Source organism: Mastomys coucha, unplaced genomic scaffold, assembly GCF_008632895.1.
Source record: "Mastomys coucha isolate ucsf_1 unplaced genomic scaffold, UCSF_Mcou_1 pScaffold22, whole genome shotgun sequence".
Lineage (NCBI taxonomy): Eukaryota > Metazoa > Chordata > Mammalia > Rodentia > Muridae > Mastomys > Mastomys coucha.
Genome location: NW_022196905.1, coordinates 157708941 through 157732629, shown reverse-complemented (window position 1 = coordinate 157732629; position 23689 = coordinate 157708941). Strand labels below are relative to the sequence as shown.

The 23689-nt window shown below is 44.3% G+C and overlaps 1 protein-coding gene and 1 long non-coding RNA gene across 4 annotated transcripts in view; one reads left to right on the top strand and one right to left on the bottom strand.

Moving 5' to 3' along the window:
* The window catches only part of Dlgap2 (DLG associated protein 2), a 663305-nt gene that overhangs the window by 454075 nt on the left and 185541 nt on the right, over positions 1–23689 (bottom strand). For 2 of the 3 annotated variants that reach the window (XM_031339172.1, XM_031339173.1), the window contains exons 1-2: positions 6998–7050; positions 4015–4116 (exon numbers count right to left, since the gene is read on the bottom strand). The exons of the other annotated variant lie outside the window; for it this stretch is intronic. In XM_031339172.1, the coding sequence (XP_031195032.1) occupies positions 4015–4116; positions 6998–7043 (148 nt within the window). In that variant the 5' untranslated portion in view covers positions 7044–7050. Of the gene's footprint in view, positions 1–4014; positions 4117–6997; positions 7051–23689 lie in introns of those variants that run through there. 3 annotated transcript variants of the gene reach the window in all.
* Positions 14018–19133, top strand: LOC116068961. Its single transcript, XR_004109776.1, has 2 exons — positions 14018–14122; positions 17133–19133. It is a non-coding gene; the product is annotated as an uncharacterized LOC116068961 (long non-coding RNA).

Below are 23689 nucleotides of genomic sequence, written 5' to 3'. Positions count from 1 at the left end.
GCGAACATGCTCAACGGGTGGAGGGAGCTGCCCTGAGTAAGCCATCCTCCACTGCGACCCAGCGAACACGCTCAACGGGTGGAGGGAGCTGCCCTGAGTAAGCCATCCTACACTGCGACCCAGCGAACATGCTCAGGTCTAAGTGACCTCTCTTCAGGAATACCTTCTATGTGACAAATCAAACCCTTCGGTGTAAGACTGAGACAAGGAACTCAGGAAAGGTCCAAGGGGGTCCCATGTGCTCACAAGAGGCCATGATTAAGAAGATTTAGAACTCTCAGAGTCCAAGTTACTCAGATGCACTAACCTATACTACTACAGGGTGTGTGTGTGTGTGTGTGTGTGTGTGTGTGTGTGTGTGCGCTCATGTGTGCGCATATGCCACAGCTCACATGTAGAGGTCAGGTGGAGGTCAGAAGACTATTTTCAAGAACTATTTCTCTCACTTCACCATTTGGGTCCTAAGCATCAAAGTTCGACCATCAGGCTTAGAGGCTAGTGTCTTTACCCATAGCCATATCTCCAGCCCCGGACCATACTACTTATGGACCCTGGCAATCAGGATTCTCTGTCTCTGTTATCAAAGAAGCATGTACGAGGGTGAAGGAACAGGCACACGATGATCTGAGAAGGTGGTGTATGCCTGAGAGACACTGCATTAGAAGGAAGACATAAACAAAGGCTTCCTGTGACCACTGCTGAAAGGTTGGGCACGCAGAACTCTGCGATTTTGTGATCAATGCCAAGGCCCAACCTCAGGCTTGCAATTGGAACTCAGAGGCCACTGTCTGAAGGAAGTTAAATTCCAAAGCCACACGACTAGAGGGAGGAGGGTTTCCGCCATGAAAGAGAGAAAGAAAGTTCCTGAGGAACAGTTTTACCCTTGCTCTTAGGGAGCAGCACACTTCGAACCAACATACGCAGACAAGAAAGACATTTCACAACAGCCATTCTTCACCAAGAAACATTATGACTTTTTTTTCTCGATGCTAGTCAGTTGAACAAAAATGCTAATTTTACTACTAGTCATGAGTAAAATAATGATCTAATATGCAAATTTCAGGTAACAGCTGCATCTCCATAAACAACTTCCTGATTCAAAGTGTGAGCTCGAGCATCAGTGAGTGCTGTGTGCACCGAGTCCAGGGTGGATAACTGTTTTCAGCTGCTGGGTGCATTAAGGGAGCACACCATTAACATGTGGGGGTGTGACTGATTCAGAAATATCCCACACACTGTACACTGGCTGGAAACACACCGTGTGTAGGCGTCAGCTGTTATCTCGAGGCTCAATGGCAGCATTCTTGCCAGCATCCCTCCAAAGCGCCCCTTCACCTCCTCTGATATCTGTAGCTCTTCTCAGCAACCTGCCTTGCTCCCTTCGCAGACTGCCTCTGTGGGACCTGAGGCATGTGTAGGGGACGGAGATGGGGCCTGTCTTCATGGCACAGCTATGAAGACAGAGAATGCTGGAAAGACCATGTTTTCTAATACAGTATAGAGGGCTGCGGTGCTCCGCTCCCCCGACGTCCAGTTCACTGGGAGCTCAGCAGCCTGCACTGACTGACGACTTCACAGAATTCAGCATAGCCCACTGAGGTGCAGACCCACTCACTGAAGGAGAAACAAAAAAGTAAAACTCGGGGAGGAGAGATTTCTCAGAAGGGGAAGGGCACTAGCCTCACAAGTGTGCAACCCCAAGTTTAGTCCCTGGAACCTTTGTTAAAAAAAAAAAAAAAAAAGCTAGATGCAATGTGCCATCCTAGCCATCCTAGCACTACGACAGGGACAGAATGTGAGACAGGAAAACAGGGCAGAAGCTCAGAGGCCAGCTGGAATACCCTATGCATGGCAGGTAGAAGGCTGACCCCACCTTAACAAGGTGGAAGGCATGAACACACACCACAGGCACACTACCACACACACACACACACACACACACACACTCCATGAAGTAAGTTTCAAAAAACTCAAAACTTGTATCTTATTTACAGAAAACAACACTAGTCTAGGAAGCAAAGACTGCACATGGTTTGGAAGTCGTGTTTGAGAGCACGAGAGAGAACTAAAGCTTGTCCAGAAAATCCAGTGGCCTGGAGCAGCACCACAGCTGGGCTGTGAACTGTCAGCTGTCATGCCAGAGACCTGTGTGCGCATGCCGTGCTTACGGTCACCAACGAACGCTGTCACAAAGTTGCCCTTCATTTCTACAGTTCCACCTCTGCTTTAATTATATTGAAGTGATTCGGTTTAAAAAACAAAAACAAAAAAAAAAACAGTACACATTACTTAAAGACACTTAGTGCTGAGTAACAGATACGTGTGAAGGCGGGGTTTAAACTTAGGGAAAGAGCCAGTGGCCTGCTTCTCTGGTGATGGCTAAAACTGCTGTGATCCAAACATCTCTCTGGGCTTACTTCCAGCAGCAACCTCTAACTTGGGCTACAAATCCAACCAAAGGCTGGGACATCCATGCAGTTCTGGGATGCCACATGCCGTCCTGTGAGCTCTCTCAGGTGCGGGGCGAGGGTGATGGGTGGTTGTGGGTAATAAAATACTTGTTGCTTAGTGAAGCATAATTCAAAAGGCTGGGTAAAGTCAAACAGACTGGTCCTCGTTCGAGAATAGACTGAAGGCTACAAAATCCCCTCTGGACACTGAGCTCCTGGAAGATGATAGACCTGAGCTCTAGGGATAAAATTATGAATGAAGCAGTCGATATCCACCTGGAAACGCAGAAGCCAATGGCAGCTTCCCTCTGGACATGCTCAGTCCTTTGCAGAGTGTAAGTCCTCCCTGTGAAAACTCAGCCATTTATAACAGGGATGTGTACAGCCAGCGACTACCCAGATGTGGAGGCAACAAGTCTAATTCGTGACGTGCCAGGGAAGGGACCAGATGTGGCCAGATGTGACAAGCCGTGCTCTTTAGAGGGAGAGGTGTGTTTCCTTTCCCCAAGGGGTTAGCAAGAATGGACTGAAACATGTCAAGGAAGCAGAGTGAGAAGCAAGTGGGGAAAGACTACACCAGGCACACCTCATCTTCATCCCTGTGGCTCGCTTGCCCACCCAAGGCAGGGGACCAGCCACATTAGCTGGACCAGCTACACAGTTCCTCACTGCAAAGGGGGGGGGGACCCTTCCTGGCTGGTGTGAAGCAGTTGGCTGGGTTCTCTGAGCTCCCTGTTAGACCGCACTCCGAAGCCTCAGCAATTCCCTGACACTTGCACACCATCTCCTCCCACAAAGCCGAGGAGGGCTACTTGGGGTAAGCACTAAATTAGTGCTTTGGAAGGGGCTTTGGTTGTAAAGACCGGGCACAGACACGCTTCGCAGCAGGCGTCCATCCCAGCACCTCTCCCCTCTTTCATCCTATTCAACTGCAGCTGGGAAGAGCTCAAAACCCTTTACTGCACTCAGCCACACAAAGGAAGCCCTCTCCGCAGGCTTCTCTCTCTTGCTAGCCTATGAAACACAGGTTTAATGACCTAAGGTCCCTGGATTTACTCATTCCCAGGGGACCACGGAACCCACAGCCCAGCTGCTACATCTTTGCTGAAATAAAAGGAGAGCCAGCCAAAGCAGTGCTTGCATTACAGACCGACCGCTCCAGTATCTGGTGACTATCGAAATGATGGTTAATTAGAGACAGAACTTGTCTGCCTAGGACAATACTGTAGTCTTGGATTGCTGTGCAAGACCATCTCCCCCAAGTCCCCCCAGAGAACGGAGGATGCTCTCTGGATTGCAGTGCTCGTCTCCTGGCTGTCACTACCATCTATCAAGACATGAGTATTTCACTTATGAAAGCAGTGCAACCCTAGGTCTATGAAACAGGGCAATGAAAGAAAAAAAAAACATAAAAAAAACATGCTGCAAAGTACAGAGAGGTAAGCAGCTGTCGGGTTAGCTGACCGAGTGCTGATCAGTTAAGTATCATTTCCCAGAGGCCACGGAACTAGTAAAGTCTACATCCAAGACATAGAAAGTGAGAAATGAGTCACCTTTGACTTACCGAAGCGAGACTCCCGCTGCACGCTTTGCAGCATCCGAATGTGAAGTGCAGGCAGCCCCTCAGCAGATGGGGAGCTGTGCACGCAGGGGCACTTCAACCTCGCTGCAAAGGGAGGAGGAGGCCAGGGTGACCAAGTGAGTGGTCACAGCTCCAGGCAGCCTCTGCTTGGACTAGGCAGCCACAGTACTCTGCAAAACAGGCACACTGCAGCACAGTGGCAGGCATAGGATCCCTATGCATGTCCCATATATTCAAGCGTAATAGAAAACATGGATCTGGAGTGGATTCCATGTGGATATGGGGGCTGCCTGGCACTGAGCGTTAAACGCAAGCTCTCTGCTGGTAACAAAATTAGCCATGGAGATGGACGCCTTGATTAGAGAGCAGTACTGTCCCCCGGGACCGCAATTATGGAGAGCAGGTGCTCTGTCTCTTGCTCTTTCAGATAAATGCCTATAATCTCATTTCACAAACGATCCCTATTTAGACAGGAGCCACCTATTGTGATGATATCATTTGCTCTAGTAGCCATAAATGGGCAACTTCCTACAGAGCGTCACAGAGCTGACGACACAGGTCTTCATAAAAGTGAGTGGGCAGGGTATTCGAAGAGGCCCCGTCCACATGAGCAGCTTACGCTCAAGTCTCCGAGCACCCTGGCATCTGAGAAGTTGCAGGGGGAAAGGCAAGCCTTCCACTCTAATCTTTCAGTACATCAGACTGGGATAAGAACCAATTGTAAGCAGGGGGAGGAAATGTAAGGGCAGATCAGAGACACCCCCCCCCCCCCCCCCCCCGCCATCTACACATCCTTACACCTGCTTCAATTGCAGGTGTCCCGGTAGAAAAGAACCTTTTTTATTCCCAGTGAAGGTCTGGGCCTTTGATGATTGCTGTTCTTTGAAGTACAGAACCTCTACCCCAGGAGGCAAACACTACACACAAGAGTCCTAGTAGAGATAAGGGTGTGATCTTGTAAAGATGGTGGGACTTTTATGTGCCTGGTGGGTGGGGCCAAATGACTATGCCTAAAACCTCACAGTAGCAAAGTAACTTTTCTCTAAAAGCACATGCAAAATAACCAAAGATTTATTAGAGTTTTGGATTTCTCCACTGGCATGTCTACAGAGACAGTGGCTGGTGATGACCAAGGATAAGAGAATTGCCATTGAGCCTGGCCACTGCGCAAATACTACAGGAGACATTCAGGAATACTGTCCTAGCAAAACCTCCCTGGACCTCCCTGACAGCTCACTTGGAAAAGGCAGGGCTTCTGCTAGACAATGCACTATTCACAAGACTGGCTTAGTACAGGGCACACTATGTTTAGACCAAATTAGACTAGCATACTCCTTAGAAGTACATCATGGCTCAACAATTTAAGCTACAAAGTTTATAGTGTGCTGATACTGGTCTGAGTGAATTTGCTTTTGGACCCCAACAGGAAACTGTGTTGAGGTTTCTCGGTGCAGAGGAGTGTACCCACAGCTCACAATAACTTTCTTTAATACTCATGATAAAACAAAACAGTAAACCTGGGCTGAAGAGATAGCTCAGTGGTTAAGAGCACTGACTGTTCTTCCAAAGGTCCTGAGTTCAGTTCCCAGCAACCACATGGTGGCTCACAACCAGCTATAATGGGATCCTGAAAAGGTCAGCTCAGGAACTTTGGGAAGGTCATGGAACACTTGCCCCTCCAGAAGGGAGGAGGCTAATTAACATTCCCCAGTCCACAGTGGGGGAACTGACCTGCAGGTGGGGACACATTCCAAAGGACAGACCTTTGCCCACCTTCAGACAAGGGAAGTTCTTGCCACCTCATTCCCTAAAGACCAATCAGTTTAAAAAGTCCTAATGGCTACTACCCTGAAAACTGTATAAAAAGCTCACTGAATGAGCTGCATGGGGTCGCCACCTCTCCTTCGGGTCTGGGACAACCCCAATGCACTGGAACAATAAATTCCTCTTGCTTTTTGCATCGATTCCAGGCTCACTCAGGGGGGTCTCAGGTAAGCTAAGGCTCACCAGAGTCTTACAATCTGATGTCCCCTTCTGGTGTGTCTGAGGAGAGCTACAATGTACTCATATACATAAAATAAATACTTAAATCTTAATTTTAAAAAAACAGTAAATCAATACAGACCTTCTTCAGTCTGCCTCATTAACACACCAGGTTACTGGAAGGAATATCTAATGATACATACACTTCCCCTCAGTGGACACTCAAGACCTCTTTTAGGAAAGTAAGCTGCCTGCTATTGGATGTGTTGATGTTCCTCACCAAGGAGCTTACCGTCACCATTGGAGTAGGTTGAGTGTCTTCCTCCATGCCCACCCTGCAAGTCTATGTCCACTTGGGTCCTCAGAATACCATATTATTTGGAAATAGGCCTTTTTAGACATAATTATGGACCTTGAGATGAGATCACTCTCTAATTAGGGAAGACTAATGAAAGGCATCCCAGAACACTGACATCAATATAAAGACAGGAAAGCTGATGAAACTGAGAGATCTACAGCCAAAGAACACCAGGATCTCCAGTCACTACCAGGTTCTGTAAAGAGGCATGGAATAGACCCCTAGAACCTGCAGAATGAACCATTCCCTCAGCCTGTACCTCACATTCAGAGTCTGGCCTCCCGAGTCAAGAGAGAATTAGTACCTGTTGTCTTGGTCACCATCCCATGGCACTATTCCCCGCTGATCACTCAGCAGTCCACATCAGGCTCTGGAGTATCTCATGATGATACCACAGAGAAATGATTCAAGCAGGACTTGGATCTGAGATCTACCCTTTGCTCAGTACAATGTCTTGTCAGTGGCTCCTTGCTCTCCAGATGTTTCCTAGTTCACTGAAGACCACAGGACTAGAGTCTCCAGTCATTAAAACAACTGATTCAAAATCCAAAAAAATCCTTGTCCCCGCCATGGTCCTCCATGCCCTGCTTACTGATGGAGAACCTTTCTACCTTAGGGAGTCACCTTCTCCTGGTGTTTTATCATTGCCAAGAATCCATGAGTAATGCATCCATCCACTACAGTTTTCCACAAGTAGAAAGAACCCCCAGATAATATTGGAATGGAAGGGTAGGGCCTGAGGTAATAATGAAGTGGAAGAAAGAGCTGAAGTTATCATGAAGTACAGGGTAAGGGGCTGGAGAGATGGCTCAGTGGTTAAGAGCAGACTGGTCTTCTATAGGTCCTGAGCTCAATTCCCAGCAACCACATGGTGGCTCACAACCATCTGTAATGAGATCTGGTGCCCTTTTCTGGTGTGTGTGAAGATTAAGTAAATAAATAAATAAAATAAACTTTTTAAAAAAGAAATACAGGGTGAGACCTGAAATAATGCTTACATGGAAGAGTGGAATCTGGGTTAAGGATGATAATGGAGAGTGGGCCTTCAAGTGATGAGTAAGTAGGAGTAGAAGCGCTTGAGGGAATGATGGAATTAAAGGGTACAGCCTGGGGAAAAGTTGACACAGAAGAGTGAGGCCTAGCATAAGGATGCCACTGTATGGTGGGGTTTGGTGAGGAAAGAGGATACAACACTGCTGGCTTTACATTCAACAGATTATCTGTCAAGTGGTGGGAACATAGTACAGACTAGGTCAGAGCAAATCTAGTAAATGCACCAGAAGAAAGAAGAAAATCCAACCAGCAGGAAGAAGAATGTTCAAACAGGAGGAAGAGGAAGAAGAATGTCTAACCAGGAGGAAGAGGAAGAAGAATGTCATCTAACCAGGAGGAAGAGGAACAGGTACCTTGTACTAAAGGTTCCCCAGGACCATGTGCTTTGCTCACCTGCCTCCTGAGACCCTAAGGGACAGTACTATTTGTGCCGTATTTCACAGAGGGGGGAACCAAACCACAGCTAAGCTATCTGGATCAGAAGTGGCTCTAGAACTAATACCCTCCTGCCAAATACACAGTCCTATCTCATACAGAAAACAGAGACTGGGGTGATCAGCAGCACACCAGGCCTGGTAAACAACTAGATTGTCCTAGAGAGAAGGAGTAGGAAGCCATCATAACCAGGGTGGCTTGAGGCACTTGACATATGTAGGATCAGCAAAGCACAGCTGGGAAGTGTTGGTATTCCATCTGGACTCTACCCCCACAGTTTCTGGAAGCAGCCAGGCAGGCTTGGCCCACTATTAAAGGGGCTGCTTGGCCCTTCCTCTCTCTCTTATCTCTCTTATTCTTGCTTCCCGCTTGCCTCCCCTCTCCCATTCCCTTCCTCCCTCTCTCCACATGGTCATGGCCATCCTCTACTTCTCTACTCCCTCCTTCTCTCTGACTTTCTCTCCCTCTACCACTCTCTTAACTCCTCTCACCCCACGCCCTAAATAAACTATTCTATACTATACCTTCTGTAACTGGTCTCTCAGGGGGAAGGGATGCCTCAGCATGGGCCCACCAAGGCACTCTCTTCCCCCCACACCCCACCAGAACATACTCTTATAGCTCTTTCTCTTTTTTATGATCACAACAGGAAGAGCTATAGTACTGCTGGGGTTGGGTTTCTGTATGACAAAGCCAGGTGTCTATGAACTCACCAATGGAGGCATTGTTGGGAGTTCTGAGACATTTGTGACTTGTCTCTAACAGGAGCTCTGCTCACATCTCAGACAGACATTCTCTTTCTCACCCCACATCTAGTCTAGCTCTAATCACTAGATACTGAATAAAGATTTGCCCGAACCTTCCATGTTTTCGGATGGCAGTTTCTGACCATCTCTTTTGAAGTAGACATGAGTACTTGTTTCTGTCAGGGAAACTGACAAAGCTCTTAGGAAATCTGCACAGAGCCCCACCAGATATGGTCCTTGATTTCTAAGCAGTAGTCAGATAAATTCTTAAATATCACCAAGGAGTCGCTGTCTCTCTCAGATTGACTCAAAACAGCCATAGGATGGACAAGTTCATCAATGAACAGTTAGTGAAACAGCCAATTTGAGTTGCTGATTGAAATTGAGTATTAGCTAACTTTAAGAAGCCAGTATGACCACCCAAGTCAACCTCTTTTCTGTCCTTTGCTGACCTGACTCCCATTGTTAAAACACCTCCAGATCGTTGAAATTTCATTCAATGCTGATTTGGAAATCAATGTTCATGGCTGCACAAAGCTATTCTCAGTATTCCATGGATGGATTTCACCACTCAGAGTGAGTTCTGGAGCTGGATGAAGCTCTGTGTAGACTCTGAATGAAGCTTTGGATGTAGACTCTGTGGCATGGTGCAGGGCAAGACTCATCAAGAATGCAGCCATTTCTTGCAGCTCAGCCCAGGTGACAACCTCCCTGCTAAGCACCCATGTTAATTTCTTATTCCCAGGAGGAAAGACAAAATACAAAACCAACACCCATTGCTGGTAAATTAGGTCAAGAGCCAACCACCCCCTGTGCAAGGCATTGTAAGGCTGAGCAAGGGTATATAAAACATCTAGCCTTAGAACCACTGAGTTCCCTAAAGCTTGCTGTCAACTGACTTCACAATCACAGGTTCATGCAGAACCACGAGGAAAGGTAAGCATGTACTCATGTTTTATGCAACTGCTGGTGTCTGGTTCCTAATCCAGAATGAAGGACTTACAAGCTGGTAAACAACAGAGTCGGAGTGTCAACGCCTTTCTTATTTCAGTAGCCTTAAGCATCAACAGCTCAACAAGCACTTTGTTTTGCTACATTAAATTAAAGATTAGCTGCCTTTTGTTTTTCTGGTAGCACATTTTGCCCTCTCCTGTTGGTATCAATGAGCATATTCACAATTTTCAGAGATGAAAGGCCACGAGCTGCTTGCAAATAAATCTCACTTGGAGCCCCAGAGGACCTGGTTTTGCTTGATCCCTGTTTACATCGCCAGAAAGCCAGCGCTGCACTCAGGACTGAGACTCCCAATCTTCTTTCAGAAACAGGAGGAATCAAGAGAGAACATAACCAGTGAATTACAAACAATAAATCAACCACACAGCTCTTAGGGTAATGCCATATAGACATGGGGGAGAGAGCGGTAATTAAACAATTAAGATTTATCCCTTGTTTACAAACAATAAAAAATAAACAAATAATGATAGAGTGAACTCAGAGATACTGCCGCATTTGAATATCTGGTTAGCATGCATTTTCTATATGCCAACCTTAACTGTGATTATTAGAGTGAGCACATCTTAATTTATTTGTATTTTGTGATCACCTATGTAAACAGCAATGGCTAGTTCCATCATCTTAATTTCATGCATACATATCGAGGACTGTGAGAGTTCTGGTGTCAAATTTATTCTCATATTAAGGACTTTCACAGGTTCTAAGCATAAAATTTCACAAAGAGAGCTCCACAGCTCCAAGGTAGTTTCTTAGAGTAAAATGGGTACCCTACAGTAGACTTGTCAACCTGATGGTATGACTCCACAAGCCCTTAGGATTATCAAATGCCATGTCTCTTCAGCTTCCTCAAAGGTGATTACAGTTTCGACTCAGAAAAAAATGAAAACAGAAGGTTCAGATTGGACGTAGAACTTATTTATCAAGTTGGTTGTTCAATGCTCTTGAAAGTTCAGGAACATATTCACATTCATTCACCTGCTCTGATATGGGCAGACAGTTCTTCTTCTGTAAGGGGAATATCAGAGCTCTGTCAGGAGAAATGCCACTTACGGAGTTAAAATCTGGCCAAGACAAACTTCATACCCAATTTGCCCTGGCCAGAAGGTACAGATTAAGGCACAGTGGAAGAGGGATTCCTCAGGTGCACCTATCAGAGCCCCACCCACCACGACCTGTATTTGGCCTGCAAGGCACATGATCTGAAAGTCAGGTCTAATGTTCTGTTGGTGTAGGAAAATACAAACTTTTTCCCATCCTCTGGAACCAAAAGAGAAGACAAACAGCTCCTTGAATTATAGATTCAAACTTCTAAAAGCCCTAAAATTAAGACAAAAACAATTAGTGAAAAAAAGCAATAGTACAAAGAACCTAACATGAAGCAGGAGAGATAGATACAAAACCCAGCCTCCTGGAGAGAAAAGACAAGGGCAGGAGAAGGGGACAAACACTCAGCTAGAATCACAGACACTGTGAGAAGTAGGGTCTTGTACTCCATAAAAGAACACTTGAAACACTCCTGGATCGAAAAGCATAACTGGGAAAAGCATGGGCAGGTTTTCCATGAGCAAGATTTATAGCTGTTTCTGTTCTCTATTGCTATTCAGAATTATTCAGTATATGACCCAACTAGGACAGACATTCCTGACAAAGACTAGATTTGGAGGTACCAACAAACATGGTCCCCCCAGGACATATGCTTCCTGCATTTCACATCACCCCAGAGACTGCCAACATGACCTCATGGTACCTTTCCAAACATTCTTTGATACAGACATACAATTGCTGTTCCCTTCATCTGAAGACCAAAAACACTAGGAAGCCACTGAATGTTTCCAAGTTGCTGTCCTGAGTTAAGGTGAAAATGTAATCAGTTTGCCAGTTTGACAAGTTGAAGATAAAATTCTTAATGAACCTGATTCCATTGTATGTTCTAAAATGCATCCTGTGGTTAAATAACACATGCTGTGATCATCTGGATTTACTAAAATGTCTATTGCATGGTATAAATTCATAGCACAGTGCTTTGGGGACAATCGATACTTGTAAACATCTGAAATGTTCATCATAACACAAGTAACATTTTCTGTGCATATCCTTAACATTTGTTGCTACAGGAATAAGCTCTATTTAATTGTGCATGTGCAATTACAGTTCAGTGAGGAGAAACTACTTCTGTGCTATGGCCGAGAAGGCCATTGTTATTTTGTTCTGGTGCTTGCGCTAAAGCAAATGAAAGCATTAATGAAAACATTTGATAATAAAAAAGTCTAGGTAAATCATGGTTTTCCTTTGTAACTTGATTATTTGGAAGCAACTCACTCTCAGTGTCTAGAAAAAGTTTTTTAAACTTCAGCAGTGCAGTAGGAGAACAGCAATACTTCAAACACTGAAAATCCAAATATTCCTAGTGATCTTCATTTCTGCTGAGAACAGTGCTTTTTTTTTTTAACTTAAGTTGAGCAGTCAACCATTATCCAATTATTCCAGTGCAAAAAGAGGGAGAGAGGAAGGAAAGATGCTATGTATGTTTTATTTAATTATATATTGATAATGAAATCTATAGAATATACAAAACCTTGTAGAACTATAATATATTCTCATAATAGTCTAAGACAACTCATTTAAATACAGATTTTAAAACAGTAACATTTTCTAAAAAAAAAAATCCTGGGTTTGAACACATGGCTCAAACATTCATGCACATATCTGAGTGTGTAAATGTGTTTAATATGTGTCTACTTCAGTCCAGAAAACAAAATGTGCACCAATAAGGCAGTTCTCCAAGAAACGGTGATGCTCATCTTGGGCTACATTTTCAGCACTTTGAGTGTGGACAGCTCCAGGCAGTAATTAATGTTAAGTGAGCAGAATAATCAAGAGTCAGGGCAAATTTGCTGATGAACTTACCACACAGTTCATTCCATAAAAATGACCCCAAAAGTAAAATTCCTCAAAAAAAAAAATATTTTCTTTCTTTTGAAAAACATAAGCCCGATTGCTTTGGTCTTAAAGAAAAGTAGTTGTGATTATAACAGAAATGAAATATTAAAGTTTGGGTTCTTAAGTATTATAATGATTTTTTTGCTACTTACTATCCTGCTATAGCTACTTGCTTCGTTGCTATGGCAACGTGCTGCTAGTATCCAACATTTGAGGCAGTGAGACTGTGCTACTTGACAATTACACCCAGGAACTATATTGTTTCTTAACACCATACACAGTCACCAAATTTCTATGGCTATCAAGTCTCTGCTTAGTGATTTTACAAGACAAAACCATCATTCTTGATCCTTTCTCTCCATGAGTTACATAAAGCTTTTCCACTTCCTGTATTTTAAAATGACTGCCCTCAAAGCCTCCAGCTGCCTGAGACCAGAACAAGGTTTAATGGATCCCCTCTTCCATCCAGATTCTCTGCCTGGGGAACCTGGCTTCATGAGCCCCTCAGTTTGGTCATGTAGGAAATACTTTATTGCCTGTTACCCTAAAAACTTCAGTTCACAGCAATTTTATGGGAAATGCATTTATATACTGGAAACACTAACAATTTGCCCAAGTGGATCACCAGTTTGCAAGGAGTCACAGTGCTAGATACGACTCAGTACATAAGGCTCCATGGCATCCATTCCTACCATGACTCTTTCCTGCCATCCCAATCAGTATCATTTTAACATAGAAAAATGTTTGCATTTTCTTGTTTGTAAATATAGGTGCATATTATTCAAGTGTAGGTGTGAACATCAATTACCTTGACAATGATATGAACGGTTAGGAAACAGGCTAATTAGGACCAGAGTTAAATTGATCTTGATAGATTCCTATATGTGTTTTACCTGCTCGTTGCTTCGTTTCTGAATAGACAGGCACTTGGGGAAGGAAAACGGTTCTGAACGTCATGACTATGCATTCATTATAACTAGTCCCTGCCTCCCAGCAGGCTCTGCTACTGTCCAGTGTGTTCTAGGTGCTTCCAGAAGTCTTACTGACTCTGGAACAAGCCTTATGGCTCATTTATAAACAAGTCCACTGTAGATAACAAGTCCTGAGAGTCCTCCCTGTGGTTGCCTAGGTAAATTATTCAAATTGCCCGGTCAGTCACAAAAGGCCAGGAAATGCCCATGCTGTCTTCTTTGATGCACCCATCCTTCAAGTCTAAGTCAGAATGTCCTCTCTGCCTTGATCCCGGGACTGTCATCCTCTCTGCCTTGATCCTGGAACTGTCAGTCACAACGGACTCTTCCACACAGTGCCTATAATGTAAAATTTACTCAAAACACTACTGCCCCCCCCTTTCCCCATTGCCTTTCCTAAATCTCTGGGCAAACACATCCTGTCACAGTGCTGCCCGCCTTGCATTAAAATGACCTATAATTCTATTTCTCTCTTACTGTGTTCTAGGTTGGGGGTTGCAGGTCATTTAACTGTGAATATTGATGGCTCCTGATGTGGTCCCTTATGAAACATAAGTCTTAGATTTGGAGAAAAGAAAAAAGCAAGGAAGGTAAGAAAGGGGTTGTAGAGCCCTACTGAGAGGGACTTGACTGCAGACTCCACCCAGAACCCAGAACTGATAGGATAGCCCCACCCCAGAGAGGCTTGGGACGGGCAAGCGGGATGGACTGAGTTCTCCTTCCTCTGGCTGCTGAAATGAAGGATGGTCCTCTAACAAGCCCAGCAGCAGAAGTATGGCCCTGGGAGGAGCCCACAGAGGTCCAGAATCCACAGAGCACTGAGCATGCACAGTGTCTCTCCACTGCCTCTCTTCACAGGCTGCCCTCTGCAGATACCACTAGGGAACAAGAAAAAACACAAACTCACTCCATCCTACCACAGGTATCAGATTCAAAGTCCTGACAGTGAGCCGGCTCAACACCAAAGTCCCCTAAGATGATGTAAGGCAGCAGTTCTCAACTTGTGGGTCATGATCCCCAAACAAATACGTATATCATGATTCATAACAGCAGCTAAGTTACACTTAGGAAGCAGCAAAAATAATAATAATAATAATAATAATAATAATAATAATAATAATTTTATGGTTGGGAGTCACCACAACATGAGGAACTGTATTAAAAGGTAGTAGCATTAGGAAGGTTGAAAATGATGGATACAAGGGGTAGGCTGCAAACAACCTCAATATTAAGAGGTCTGATTTTAAAAAGCTTTATCATGTACAAGGAACACTATATAACCATTCATTTGATGTAGAGTAAGAACATGAACAATTGCATCTGAAAGTATACACATACATAGGTATACTTTATAAGAACTCATCCCCCTGTGGAAGGAATGTCATTTTTCACAGTGACAAACATTCAACTTTATCAGTCCTTTATCAATGGATTTTGTATATTCAGTAACTCACCACACTTCTTGAAACCCAGTTCCAATTGTGACTCCAACAGGAGAATCATAGCTAGTTTCCCACCCTTTAGTCTGCTCTTGTAGTTTTAAACATAGTTGTGAAATCACTTAGTCATATATTTATGAGCTAAGTTTAATTTTAAAAGCTGTTTGGAATTGTACACACACATTCTCTGGAATGAATAGACATCTAGGTTTGTATATCAACACTCATGTGTGTGTGTTCATGGATCTATTGTAGGACGGAACTCAATGTGCACATGTCTGTGTTCATGCATGCTAAGAGCATTTGCATGTACATGGTCATATTTCTATGTGCACATTTCTATGTGGACTTTTTTTATGCATGTGCCTACATTCATGTGGGCTCTATATCAGTCTTTATGCATGCATATATCTATTTGTCTACATTCGTGTGTCTGTTTATGTTCATGCACATGTCTAGATTCATGTAGGCTATGCTAGTGTTTGTGCATGTATGTGGCTATGTTTACATATATGCCTGCACTCACATGAGTTATGTCAGGGTTCATGCATGTATGGGTCGGTGTGCAGGTGTGTCCATCCATGTCAATGTTCATGTATGTGCCTCTGTTTATATGCATCTGTGTGTCTGTGTGTTCTTGCACTCGGGTTTATGCATAGGTCTCTGTGCAAGTGCCTATACTTCTGCTCATGTTCATATATTTGTTTCTGTATACACGCATCTATATTAATGTTTTACACTCATGTTTACGCATGTGCCTCTCTGTACACATATCTCTATTCATGTGTTTGTGCTTATGTGTCTCTGTGCACACAGATCCACACTTATATGTATGCCTGTGGGTTTTTTTTTTCATTCTGAAATTAAATTTAGAAAACTACCACTTGTGGCTATTTGTAGTGGTAGAACACATAATAAGAGGGTATTTTCTTTTTCTTCATAGCTGATCTTTATAAACTAAAGAATATTTAGACAACCCAAAAAAAAAAAAACCTACAAATTTGATTTTTTACAAAGAAGGAAAGGAAAATTAAGTTTTATCTCCATGAGGAGTTATAAAGAGTGTTTACAAAGAGACAGTCAAACAGTGGTTGCTGGCCACACACTCGCATATACTGAGGAGCCTCTGTTAAGGAGACCCTCTGGAGCGAGCCCCAGAAGAAAATGCCTGCAAGAGGAATGCCCTGCACCTTTAAAGGCACGAAAGCTGTAGAGACACTTTCATTTTCAATGGTTTTCATTTTTAATGCTTCTCACAATTCATTAAAAATCTGTATTGCTCGAGTGACTTAACAGATGAGAGCTGTGAAGACCTGAGTGATAAGAACAGGAAGCAACCGAGCTTGTCCCCAATGCAGCACCTCAGTAACGGTCTTCTACAAGGTTGCTGATGACATCCTCAAAACCTTCACCTGAAAACCATTTTTATATAGGTATACTTTATGAGAACTCACCCCCCTGTGGGTAGTTTTACAGTGACAAACATCCAACTTTATCAGTCCTTTATCATTGAATTTGTATAGTCTGTAACTCACCACAGTTCTTGAAACCCAGTTCCAATTGTGACTCCAACAGGAGAATCATAGCTAGTTTCCCACCCTTTAGTCTGCTCTTGTAGTTTTAAATATAGTTGTGAAATCACTTAGTCATATTTATAGGCACATTGAAATTTAAAGTCACAGAGTCCCTGGAGAATAGCTAGCAAGTTCCTTATTTTATAGAGAAAAGGAGAGACAACCAAGAGGAAGGAATATATGCCCAGATCTCCCATCATGGTGGCATAGCTGTGGGCACAGCAGAACAAGCTGGTTTCCTGTCCAGACCCAGGGTCACATGGCCTCCTATTCCTCCTAAGCAGTACCTGGGTGCCCAGGTGAGCACATTGCTTTGTGCATGTATATCCGAGTGCAACCAAGTAAGTCAGAATGGGTGTGCTACTGTGTCCTAATTGCTAGAGCTATCCTAGGTACATGGGGCAGGATGCTGTTGGAGATCAGGAGCCATCTTGGAGATGAAGGCAACCTTAGAGGCTTAAAAGAGGCTCTGTCAACACTCTAGTGTCGAGTAGCAAGACCATAGGTGCCATCACTAAGATAAGAAGCTCAGGGGCTCTGCAAGTGGAGCAGGGCTTTAACATTTCTTTTTTTCTCTCTTGTTCTAGCAAGGACTGTTGCAGTCTTCATGATATAGGTATCATGATATAGGTACCTCACAGGACCAAAGTTAAATGGGAACATGTATGTAACCCATATGTCCCTCATACATTTTCCACATCAATTTTAAAGATGTTCACTCTTCAGGGTGAGGCTCTCAGGCCACAGAAGTTGAACAACTTGCTCCAAATCAGATTCTAACTGAAATTATATCCAAGCAGGCTGGTCTCTGAACCCATACACCATCGCCCCCACATGCCCACTTGGCCTAAGATTTTTAAGCACAGAAGAAAAACTGAATTGCTTCCCATTACACGGGCCATAGAAATCTGTGGGATAAAAACCAAGAGCCAAAAATAGGATATCAAAGACAACATGTATCGAGTGTTTATACTTCCTGGAAGGCAAACAGCCAATGCTAATTCCCCGAGATGACTGTTCAGAGTGTGGGGCCTTTGGGAGGTGATGGGGTCCTGGGGGACAGAATGTTTCATTCATGCGTTCCACCTCATGAAGAAAGCAAGAAGATATCCCATGAACCAGGAAGCCGGCCTCTCGAGACATTGGACCAGGTGGTGCCTTGATCTAAGGCTGGACCAGGTGGTGCCCCGATCTAAGGCTGGACCAGGCGGTGCCCCGATCTAAGGCTGGACCAGGCGGTGCCCCGATCTAAGGCTGGACCAGGCGGTGCCCCGATCTAAGGCTGGACCAGGTGGTACCCTAATCTAAGACTTTCAGCCTCCAGAACTGTGATAAGCAGGTGTGTGCCTTTTACACAGCAACCTTGTCTGTGCAAGTTCACCACAGCCAGCTGAGTGAACTAAGACGGGTGTCAAAACAACAGTGGGACGAGAATATTCTTTTCACCAGGCAGCTCTGGAACAGCTAGAAAAGCATGTGTGAGAAAAAAAAAGTTGTATCCGAACCTCACATCACAACTTTATTAAAAATAAATAAAGAAAACAACAACAACAAATGAACAAACAAAACCCCTTAAGCTTGTGTGTTAGAGCCATGGAACTCAGAACACAGCACAAGAGCTGCCCCTGGTGGACGGAGGTTAAACAGGAGTTTTGAGACATGGCACACTCCAGGACAAGTGAATTAGCCTTAAGCAGATTCAAAACTCTTGTGTTGCAAACACACCATGAATAAAGCAAAAAAGAAAACCCACAAAATGAAAGAAAATATCTGAAAACCCTATAAATATTGAGGAGCTTATATCCCAAATATTTAAGTATTTACAGCTCAATAACAAGAGACGATCATTTTCAAATGGACAGAAGGTTGAAGTCATTTCTCCAGAGATGAGAAGCCAGTCTCCAATAAGCATACAAGAAGGCAGTCACAAGTAGTCGTGGTGGAGATGCACACTACAGCTGCAACACAGTACCTCACTCTAGGGCACCTGCAGTGCAAAGGGCGCACACTAACCACTGCTACTAGGGTATAAAGAAATCCAGCTCCATCTCTTACTAACATAAATGGAAGTGGGAGCCACAGAAAGCAACCTGGAGACTGATCAATAAAGCAGACCTGCACCGCGACCCCAACCATTCCTCTCCTGGCTATATAGCCAAGAATAATTAAAGCATGTACAGGATACTTAGACCAGCACTCCAGATATCAGGGAAAAAAAAAGAAAAACACAGAAATCATCCACCGGCTGGTGAGTGAGTAAACAAACAAGAATCAGTACCAAAAAGAAGCAAATATGAATGCAGCTTAAAGAGTGAATGAACTGTGTGATCCTTTCCTAGTGAGAGAAGACAGGGCCTACAACCATTTATTATGGGGTTCACCCAATACAGAACACTCAACATGTGTTACTCTGCAGATACAGGAAGTAGATTCACCTGCCGGTGCTGGTAGTCTAGAAACACAGCAGCAGCTCATAATGCATCTCAGGTCTCTTTTGAAATTATCTAAAACAGTGATCAAAGTCATCATTTGATGATGCAGCACAGTGTTTTCAATATACTGAAAAGCAATGAATTTGATGTTGGAAACAAGTAGATTTTATGTTGTGTGAACTAATTTCAAAAAGATATTTTTTTAAAAAAAGTTATACCAGCACATACCAGAGACAAAGATAAGGTGCATGCCAGGCTTCTGAAGCCCTGAGCACTGGGTACATCTCTCAGCACTGACTGTGAAGAAGACCGTAGCCCAGGGGGTTGGGTAGAAACCAGAGGCAAATGTGAGATGATCTCCACATTTAGCAGAACGTCTAACAAACCAAAACTCCTTCACCAAGCAAGTCTGTTAATAGGAAGCTAGGTGGGGACACTACTAAAACCATTTGCCAGAGGGCCTTAGACTACTATGCAAGCAGTGGTCAACAGGAGCTGGTCACTATCAGTTCACAGCCACTCACATAACTTGCCAGCTATGTCAGGCTACTGAGACAAAAACCATGAACACATATAATGTGAGAAGTCACCAAACCCTATGTCTGGTGTTAATTGGGCCCTCTGTAATTCTTTCTTTTTCTTTCTTTTTCCTTCCTTCCTTCCTTTGTTTCCCTTTTTCTTCCTTCCTTCCTTCCTTCCTTCCTTCCTTCCTTCCTTCTTTCTTTTTCTTTTTTCCCTTTCTTTCTCTTTCTTTCTTCCTTTCTTTCTTCTCCTTCTCCTCTCCTCTTCCTCTTCCTTATCCTCTTCTTCCTTCTCTCCCTCTCTCTATCTCTCCCTTTTCCTCTCCTCTTCCCCTTTCCTTCCTCCCTCTCTCTTCTCTCTTCTCTTTCTCTCTCCTCTTTCTTCTCTCTCACTCTCTTGCCTCTCTCATTCTCTCTTCCAGCAGGAAGAGAAAAGAATCACTCATCCTCTACTGTACAGATAGCACACGAAGCTGGGGCTTAGATGGAGGATTAGGTCACAAATTCAAGCCAGAAGAACAAACTGGAGGTGTGTAAAATGAGCACTGGTAATGTGCTTTTATCACAGGGAAAAAAATCCCAAAGGAAATGCACAGACCCCACCATGCTGAATGAGAGAGTGCATTTAATGTGGACAAAGTAGGCACAGTTGGGAAATTGAGGTAATTAACTCACATGATGCTTCAAAAATCAGGTTTCTTTTAATAACTGTCTGGCTTCATCCTATTTGCCACTAATGCATGCCTAATGGACAGGGATTCACTGCTCTTCAGGGTTTCTTAATAGAAAAATCTTCAATAAAATAAAAAGTGCATTCCTAGCCTTCTCTTCCTTAACTATTTTGAACATATATATACATATATATATGTATATATATACATGTATATATATATATCACCTCTCTTCACTTTAACTCTGAGACCCTATATAGTCTGGGTTTTAGCCCACAAGCCTGGTATCTGGCACTCAGACCTGCAGAAATCCTAGACACTAGAGTTTGTCTGAAGGAAATGCTTGAATATCTCACTCCTTCCTCACAGTGGGCGTTTACTGAGTACTTTTTTTTAATCCATTGTTTATTTACTTAGTGTGGTCTATGTATGTGCGGCACAGGCTGAGGGAGTCAGACATGAGCATGCAGGATCTAGTTCTCTCCTCACAGTCTGGATCCTGGGGGTGGGAATCCGGTTGTCAGGCTTGGCAGCAAGTACCCGTGAGTCATCTTGTTGGCCTCACTGAGTACTTCCCATGTGTAGGGCACTTTTCCAGGCACTCACATTCAAAACCGAACATCAATCACACACACGTACAAAACACACGCAACACACATACACCACATACACACACACACCACATACCCACACACACACCACACACACACACAAACACACACACACACCTCTTTAAAGCAAGGCTTCTGATAGGGGACTCTCAGGAGGAGAAAATGGGTAGATGGTTGTCCCCAGCAGGGTAGGGGCAGGTTGAGGTCTGTTAAGGGCATAAATCTCCCTGAGGAGGAGTATGCTCAAGAGATTAGCTATGAATTGCCACATGCTTTGGTTGTATGTTGAAAAGCTGTTGAGTAAATCTGACGTTCTCAATCACATACGCACAGCAAATACATGAGCAGCTCATGTTCATAATCACAACTCAAGACAATTCACAGTGCACTCATCTTTGAAAACTTATTGCAAAGAGTAAATATCTACATTTTGGGTTTGGCAGCTGGAAATAATTAAATCTGAAGTGATGCTTCGTGTAAGCTCAGACAGAACATGCTAAGCCTTGTGCACACTGACTGGCCACACTGAGACCTTAGATCCTGTCCCCTTAGAACAGGGATGGCAGTGTACAGAGGAAGAAGATAAGTAGCCTTCGGCTGTGCACCAGAAAGTTGAGTCTAGTGTTCCAATCAGGAAAACTCAGAGGCTGGGCATGACTGACTTTGCTGCGCTTGTTGGGAAATGGGACCGTAAAAGAGCAGAACCATCCATATTCTGTATTTGTTCCTCTGAAAATCATTATCAGAGATCCCAGTGACATAATATCTGCCCAGCAGTTACTTGGCAACAGCCAGGTATACCTGGCTTGCTATATTGGAGCTGCTTGGCCCCTCTTCATTCTTTCTGTCCCTTCTCTCTCTGACTCTCTTCTCTCCCTCACCCCTTTCTCTCTCTCCCCTTCCCCTCCCCACTTTCTCTCCCTGTTCCTGGCTGGCCTCTTCTTCTCCCTCTCCTTTCTCCCTCTCCCTCTCCCTCTGTCTCTCCATCTCTCTGTCTCTGCCTGTGTCTCTCTCTTTCTTGTTCTTTCTCTCTACTCCCTCCTCAACTCCCCCTCCCACACCCTAAATAAACTCTATTCTATACTATACCCATTATATGACTGTTACCTCAGAGGGAAGGGATGCCGGCCGAGTCACTCCTCCCACCTCACCATACCCGGCTCTATCAAACATATCCTGTTCTTTTTTTATAAAACACAACACCTGGTCTTTAAGAAAGAGTCTAATATGAAACCCTGTACCATGGCTCTTACATGACTGATTCATCTATGCAGAGTTTACACTGCATTTTGTGTTACATTTGCAAACACAGAATGTGAGCTATGTAATCTAAAAATTAGTTTTGCTTTTGAGTATGAAATGACTTATTGAAACTATTATATACTAAAATTTTTATTGACAGCACAAAAATGCAAAGCTCTTACTAAGTACTACTTATGTTGCCTAATTTATAAATAGATTCTGCATTAGAGTAGAAAAAATAATATAACAAAACTCCTGACCCACGGAATCAATGCTCTAGTGAGGGAAATAAGCAGACAGTAGTGATCGATTGCTGATCACAATCATGTACAAAATAACGCCTGGCTAGTGCTGAAACACACAGTGGCTGGGACAGGACAGCTATGGCAGAGCAGCTGTGCCCAGGCCTGGCTAGAAAGGTGCTGAGTTCTGAAGAAGCCTCATAGCTGAGCTCCACTGACAAAGATGGGAGCGGGCGGTCGGTCGCTGAGTACAGAACCCAGGAAGGCAGTTAGCCAAAGGTTCAGCGGACCTTCGTCCGCTGAGTCCGAGGACACGAAGACGGTTTTGAAAAGAGGGCACCACTGTGTTTGGTTCTTAGGAGAGACATGAGGTATGTCATGTCCTCGCAGGGTACTTGGAGCTGTCGGCGGTTGGGAAAAGATAGGAAGGGTGACTAGGAGAGTATGACCCACAGCAGGCAGAGGCGAGGAGATCCTAGAGAGATGCACATTTCAACCTGAAGCTGGATCCTGGCAGAGCCCGCAGTAGTACTTACTCAGCCTACAATGTGTTTAAAGTAGGCCCTGCAGGATTTGTGGGTGGGCAAGGAGTGGGCTATGTGGTGCCCAGCTAACTGTGCTCAGTCACCAAGCCTGAGGAAAAGCAGTGGGGGCCCAAAGCAGACTCCAGCTTGGGCCAGCTGAGTGGGGTCTGCCTCTCATGCACCCAGAGGAATTAGAGGGGACCCTATAGACAGAGGAGGTTGGAGCAAGGGATGAGCAGAGATGAGCAGTTACTTAAAGCTTTGGTATGGGGGTCATCTCACCAGTGACAGCTAAGTGAAGAAACTGTACACACAGATCAGGACACTCAAGGAGGCTGGGTAGCAAGAAATGACCATAGAGGAGTAGAGCACAGAAGGACCCGAAGGTCAAGGAATGTGTAGCTGTGCGTCAAACAACTGGACAGCATTCCATTCCAGAATTACCACCCACTCCGGTTTTACACAGGAGGTCACTGGTGACCCTGAAGGCAGGATCATAGAGCAGAGCTAGCCACAGAGACAGGATCTCAGGAATGAAAGGAGGATTAGGAGGGGGAATGGGGAAGCAGATGAAGCCCAGGAAGAGGACTGCAAAGAAGAGGAAAAGCTCATTACTAAGTGATGATAGGGCCAAGGAAGCATCCCACATCACCCACGAGGATGCCGGACCAGGCGTACGGGTGATAACCGGGCAAATACTGCACGGTGACAGACAGGATCGGCTGTGGCGGAGGCAGAGAGGGAGGCACGGGGAGCAGTGCCGAGGACATACACTCTACCAGACCGATGCTAGGTTTTAGTAACATGACATGACATTTAAGAGTTTACTTGAGCTTCAGAGTAAGAGCGGAGACCTGGAGCCAGAGCAGGAGAGGGACATTAGTGAGACAGCTCCCAGGAA